At 52.2% G+C, this 6,494-nt stretch overlaps 1 protein-coding gene across 1 annotated transcript; it reads right to left on the bottom strand.

Annotated features, from left to right (window-relative positions):
* Nucleotides 1-2,563: 2,563 nt before the first annotated feature.
* Nucleotides 2,564-5,403, bottom strand: LOC103770676 (leukotriene C4 synthase-like). Its single transcript, XM_008937950.1, has 5 exons — nt 5,346-5,403; nt 4,432-4,531; nt 3,370-3,440; nt 3,054-3,135; nt 2,564-2,690 (listed from the first exon to the last, which is right to left on the bottom strand). Exons 1-5 carry the CDS (start codon nt 5,401-5,403, stop codon nt 2,564-2,566), a joined length of 438 nt encoding a protein of 145 aa, XP_008936198.1.
* Nucleotides 5,404-6,494: the final 1,091 nt, after the last annotated feature.

The following is a 6,494-nucleotide window of genomic DNA, read 5'->3' as shown; positions in this document are numbered from 1 at the left end:
GCCCGGAGCTCGGAGCCCGCAGCACGGAGCCCGGACCCGGCGCGGAAAGCGGCGCGGGGCGGGCAGGGCTGGAGCTCAAACTGCAGCTCGAACGGGAGCTCACGGGATGTTCTGCACCCGGGCTGGGTGGTGACCCCGGAGCCACGGAACCTTGGGGTGGCACGGGCAGACCCCGTCCCACCCAGAACCCCTCCTGCCAGCCCAACACTGGCTCCTCAGCACCTCTGCAGCAGATGGCAAGGGGGCAAAGGGGTTTCGTGCAGCACCAGCGCAACGTGCTGGGTGGTGGCAGCGCTTGGAATTGGGTAAATCCTGAAACCATCGACTGCATCGTTGGGCCGTGGTCTGGGCAAGGTGATCTTCTGTGATGACAGTTAGGAAGTATCCGAGTAACGACAGCATCCCTGGGTGGAGGGAGAGAGCCTTCCTTCTGCTAGGGGCCCCAGGAACAACCCCTCCGACGGCTGTCTGAAGGGGCTGATGTGCCAGGCAGCTTTTCTGTGGCAGAACAAGTGCCAACAGGCAGCTGAGGGCAGACCCTGGCTGTGCTGTGCCAGGAGATTTAGTGGTCCTCTGTGCATCCAAGAGGAGAAGCCAGCCTGCCACAGCCTCACTGCTGAATCATTAGCTTCCCTCCTCTGAGTCATTCTGCAGCCCTGTCTCACAGAGAGCTGAGACGAGCGGGGCTGAGGTGAGTAGTGGTTCCAGGCCAGTGCAGTGGGGTTAGAACACGGGTTGCAGGGTTATGTCTGCAGGACCAGTGAGCACCTGCTTGGACTAACCCAAGACCGCAGGGTTTTGACACAGAGCCAGGACCTGTGGCGGCAGCTGGGGCTGGTCCTTCTGTATTAACCCTCTGGGAGGTGACTGGTTATACTGAGGATGGGGAGTTACCTTCAGGAGATGGTGGAATGTGTTAGTGTAAACTCAAGTAAAACCTCACTGGGTGCAGGAGGCACGTCTGTTCCTCCCCAGCCTTGCTAAGGCATAGCTGGGGTTAAAGGGCACTCAGCCTTTCCCAAAGTTTTTTACCAAAGCTGCTAGAAAAAAAGTTATTTTGTTCTGGTTTATCTTGCTGTGACACCTGTGGGTTCCTGTGAGGACCAGCCCCTCTGCACTGAAAACTTTGCAGAAGCAAGTGCTGTACAGTTATTTTTGTTTGGATTTAATTCTTCCCCTGCAGTGTTTGCCAACTTTGACATGGCAGAACGACTCTGGGGCAGGAGAGCCCAAAAGGGAAATGGACTGGGGGCTTTGCAGGATAAGCCAATTTAAAATGCAGGGAAGGAAATTAAACAATGTAAAAAATTAATCACTTCTTAGAAAAATAAAAAAAAAGCCTGCCTTTTGTTCTTACAGGCTAATACACCTACTGCCGGGGAAGGGAGGGGAGGATGGTGAGCTTTAAAATGTGTTTAGACTGGCAGCATGTTAAAGCAGTTGTTTTTGCTCTCCGGGTTTGGTGTGAAATCCCCTGTGACAACAGCACAGAGCACTGCTGGTGTTTTCTGAGCTGTGTTGCTAACACGAGCAGAGCGATGGCCAAGAGCATCAGCGCTGGGAGTGCTTGGCTCCCGTGACAATCCAGCCCCAGCCCTTCCTGCCACAGTGGGACCGAGCCTGGAGGGGGCCTGAGCTCTGAGCAAACGAACCCGGTGCAGACCACTCCTTGGTGCTGAGCAGCTCAGCCCACAATCCAGGAGCTCAGCACCTCTGGAAAACACCATCCTCTCCCTTCTCAGAGCTTTCCTCCCATGGGATGTACAGTTCCAGGCTGCGTTGCACTGCACAGCAGGGAAACTGAGGCAGCCACCTTGCACTCAAGCACCCATGGTTTTGTTCTGTGCCAGCTGCAGACCCACAAGGAGACACCCAGCACAGCAAGCCCAGTGCTTTTTTATTTGTACACCGTGTTGCTCAGCAGTATTCACTTATACACGCAGAAGTGGTTATGAGTGTGCACAGTCTGAGTTACTGTATTTTCCACAGGCCAACAGCCGTTCTGAGGGTACTCTTGGACTTCTGCACAACATGTTGGTGGCTGGTCCTGTTTATCCCTTGCCTCTTTTGCAATGCCACAGCCCACATCTGGTTTCAAACAAATGCCTCTCTTAGGTATGGGCCTTGGGAAACTGCCATGAACACAGGCTTGGTGCCTGGGATGACAGCAGGGTGGCTGGAGGAACGGGAACACATGGTGATTTCTTGGGGTAGCTTACTAGGAAGTTCAGGCTGAGGTGAGTTTGCTTTTATGTGACCAGTTTTCCTAAAATTCCCTTTGTTTTGGAATGCTGTTTCTGCATCAGGCAGGACGGAGCTGCCAGTTCCGGAGCACTTGGCACACAGAATGCTGTGGGGGTGAACTACCTCCTGAAGAGCTCAGCTGTTCATGCTGGTGCTGGGCAGCAGGGAAGGAGGTGTTTAAAATTCAGCTGAGAGTGGATTTGTCGCTGGGGACTCCATTAGGGACAGCCAGTCTGTAACTGTCTGTAACAAACTGTAACTGTGGGCAGGAGGGAGCAGGACTCCAGGCGAGGACACGGGTGAGGGACAGAGGAGCAGGTCACGCTGTGAGAAGCCGGAGGATGTTCAGCCCCACGTAGTGAGAGAGGGAGAAATGCAAGATGCCCAGGGCTGAGGCTGCAAGGAGAATCCAGAGAACTCCACTGGTGAAGTATATCGGGGCAAGCCTAAGGGGAGAGAGAGAAGCCTGCTGTGACAGAGCAGTGACACTCTCACCCAGAAACAGTCCCTTCCTCCCTGGGGAAGGGGTGTGGAAAGGCAGCTCGGGCTGTCCCCTGTCCCCTGCGTGTGGTCCCGTGCCCAGCTCCCACCTCGAGGGAGCACTGGCCAGGGCTCGGGGCAGCTGCAGCCCTGCCCCGTGTCTGTGTCTCTGCCCCCAGCCCTGTGCCCACGCCCACACTATGCCCCGGGGAGAGCTCAGCAAGGCTGAGTCATGCAGGGACCCCGAAGGAGCCAGAGGGGGTCCTGAGCTCCCCTGAAGGACGTTGTGCTCCCAGATGGCAGCCCCGGGGGTGGGCAGGGGTGTTTACCTTTCGGAGGAGGATGCCCTGTATCCCATAAAGTAGCAGTAGCGGCCGCAGAGGTAGAGCAGACCCAAGGCTGCAGCCAGACCTGCGGTTGAGAGAGATCACAGCGACCATCTCCAAAGGCTTGGCAGAGCTGCTTTGAGCCAAGCAAGTAGCCCAAAGTGAAGGAATGGAGGCTTTGTGTCCTCTGGCTCTACCCTCCCATCAGAGACAGAATTACTGCCTAATTTATTGCTCGGAAGGTGAGCAGGACATGAGGACTGAGCCAGCACTCAGGGGAACAGATCCAGTAACAAAACAGCTAATGGGCTTTACTCACCTTGATGGAAGAAGAGTCCAGCCTGCCAGAGAAGTGCCAGGAAAATGGGAAAATACTCAGAGGAGTTCACCCTTGCAGGAAAGAGGAAGGTCATAAACAAGGGAAAGGAGGAAGATCTTCCTTTTTGCTGCCCCTAACAGCTTCCAGGGGCTGGAGGCTGTTGCTTTTTAAAGTTGATATCACCACAAAAAGCCTCCAGGCTTGCACCTTTCTCCACAGTTCCCATCCCACCTTTATTCACAGGAATCAAACAGTGGAAGGAACTAGGTCTCCAGGGTGCAAGAAATTAAGTAGAAAATGCCCAGGTCAGACTGTGCAGAGAAAGGCTCTGTCAACCACCCCCACTGACCCTTCCCAAGTGCTGCTGGAAAAGCCCCAAAGCTGCAAGGAAGGTCAGTCCCAGAGGGCTGCAGGCATGTTAATGATTAAATGCATTTTAAGCAGATAAGGCCAGAGGAGCTTGGGCTTCGCTGTAGGAATGAGAGTGAGCACTAAACTTTTTGGATTGTTTTTACACCACGCCTCGTCCTCTCAAAGATGAAGTAACGGGACCAAGAGATGCTGGATGAGGCTGGGTCTAGTTTGGCAAAGGAGCAGAGAAGAGGGTGGCTGAGGGGATCCTGCTCCTGCTGCCAGGTTGCTTTTTTTGCAATGCTTAGCTACAGCAAAAGTGGCAGCTTCCCTCTGCAGCCCTAGCACAGAAGTCACAGCAGAGATGCTGGATTGTGGCTATCCCCATCCCAGCCTCAGCTGAGATCTCTCTGGGAGCTTCTCCTTCCCAGCAAACCGGGCTCTGGAAGGCTTTGATACCACTTGGCTAAAACTAGCTTAAGACTCAGGCACCTACAGCTTAAACCACAACAGGTTTCTATCAGCAATGGCTGATGTGTTTAGGACTTAGGAGCCAACACAGTCTGAATACTGACTCTTAAGCCCATTAATTTAACCTTAAGAACTGCTAACTGCCAAATTGCAGTCCTAAGAAATAAACAGCAAAGCAAGGGAGGGGCAGTGCTGTTAGAGGTGAGATCTGGAAAGCATCTTGTAAGAGGAGTTTCTTACTGTGCTCGAAAGATCCTCTCAAATTCAGGTGGTCCTGAGATCTTTGGAGGAGAAATGCCAAACACCCTCCTAGCATAGATGACCTGGAGGAAGAAGTAGGCTGCAGCAAAAGAGAGAAAGGTAGCAGTGGTCAGTCCTCTGGCTGGGCACAGTGGGGCCAGCAGACAAACTGCCAGAGGTAAGGGCAAAAGTTCTGAGGTCTCCTTGTAACCCTGCACCCCTATAGAGCAGAAAAAGCTGGATAAAAATCCTAGATACATTTCAGACAAGGAAAAGGGGTGATCCAGTGCACCAGTGAAGCGAGGAGTATGCAGTCGCACAGCACTAGCAGATATCTGCTTTCTCTCTTGCATGATTAACAGGTTATCTACTATCTATAGAAATTATTACACAGTTCAAATGCACTTTGTTGATGCCAATTTTAAGGTTTTTTTCAGTCTTTAAGTTTTTTTCCCTCTAAATCCTGATAGCTGAGTGGGGAGGGAGGTGATGCCACAGGTGATCCGCTCAGACACTGAATCTGTCAGGCAGTGTGGAACCTGCTGTTCCACATGACCCCCCACAGCCCACTCACACCTCTCTGCAGTGCAGTGCTCTTTGTGTGCTAACATCTGCACAGACCCCAGGAACTGCTGTGAACCCATTTCTCAAAGAAAGAAATTCTATATGTTTGCAGAGGAGAAGATCTACCAAGAAATTCCTGAACTGAGTCGGTAGGGCTGACCAGAGGAAGGGCTTCCCAGGCATTTGTTGTCTTGAATATGTTTCAAAACCCAGACAAGATATCAGTGTCTGGAAAGCAGGGAACTGTCAGTGCAGCAGCAGAAATGAAATATGGAAGTGAAAGGAAAGAAGTGGAGTTATGGTAGCCTGATCCAGCAAGTATTTGGGCATGTGCATCCAATGGTCCCTACCTTGCTCAAAGACTCCCAGGACTGTCACGGCAGCCAGCAGATGAATCTGTTCCAACATACTGACTCTTCCAGACCCTAGAGAATCTGATTTCCTGATCAGGAGCTCCTCTGGCCAGGTTTAGTCCTTGCTGATGCAGCAGTCGGCAGTGGCAGCTGGCAGCATAGGTTTGCTCTGACTGAAGAGGGGAGATTTGTACGTGGTGCTTACAACCAGGAGGCGTCTGGCTTGCCCATTACCGTGTGTGCTGTGGAAATGTAAATCAGTGGAGAGAGACCTAATGGAGGATTTCCGTTCCCACCCTTCCTTTTCCAGGAATGAATTATGAGGAAGTGGAAAACTCTCATCTCTGACATGTTAGCAGAGAACTAACATGTATTAGAAAGGGGAGGACAAAACCCTCAACAGCCCAGCAATCCACTCTCCCTGGGGCAACTGTTCCAAAGCGGCTCCTAAGGAAGGCCAAGGCACATCCCTCTGGCTGGCGTTGCCTGTGAAACTGAGGTCTGGCAGCTGGGCTGTTCTGCACAGCTCCAGCATCAGGACACGCAGCGTTGGCAGCACGTACCCCTGAGTGCACAGCCCCTGGGAAGCACGTGGTGGGCACGGAGCCCAGTTACAGCCACAACACTGAGCAAGCATCAGATACAGCCCCTGAGTGAAAAACTCACTGCAACAGTAAGACAGGATGTGATTGTTGCGTGCAGTGGTGGATAAATTTGGTAAGAGATGAATCTTCTTGCATTCTAGCTGGTCCTCAGAGATTAGAGGGGCTAGGGGCGGGTGAATTTATCTCTTAATAGTTATCTCAGTTATGGTGTGACTGTAGGTCCAACACCAGATGCATGAACAGCCTGTCTGCTGTAGGTCTGGTTGCATGCAAAACAAGCAGCTGGGCACAGGAATAGCAAGGTTTATCTCACATGCATCATACAGAGATTCTTTCAGACTGCTGGTGATAAATGCACTAAGCTGCAGAATAGCTACAGAGCTGTAAAACATGATTGCAATCACAGTCGTAATGTCCCAGGGAAAACACTTGGCATAGCCAAGGCTGCAAGTCTTACCAACAGGCACCTCTTCTGGAGAGGGTGAGGAGAGCAAACCCCATCAATCCCTAGGTCAGAAATGCAGCTAACATTGATAGTTCA

The sequence above is a fragment of the Merops nubicus genome, unplaced genomic scaffold, assembly GCF_000691845.1.
Source record: "Merops nubicus isolate BGI_N331 unplaced genomic scaffold, ASM69184v1 scaffold22073, whole genome shotgun sequence".
Classification (NCBI taxonomy): domain Eukaryota; kingdom Metazoa; phylum Chordata; class Aves; order Coraciiformes; family Meropidae; genus Merops; species Merops nubicus.
This window is presented reverse-complemented; position numbering and strand designations above follow the sequence as displayed.

What these genes read in the sequence shown, in the direction of transcription:
- LOC103770676 (XM_008937950.1), bottom strand. Translation starts at nt 5,403, where the DNA reads ATGTTGGAACAGATTCATCTGCTGGCTGCCGTGACAGTCCTGGGAGTC. An exon ending in CCTGGGAGTCTTTGAGCAAG is followed by an intron (nt 4,532 to 5,345) that starts GTAGGGACCATT and finishes CTTTTGCTGCAG; the next exon opens with CCTACTTCTTCCTCCAGGTC. An exon ending in AGGGCATCCTCCTCCGAAAG is followed by an intron (nt 2,691 to 3,053) that starts GTAAACACCCCT and finishes CTCTCCCCTTAG; the next exon opens with GCTTGCCCCGATATACTTCA.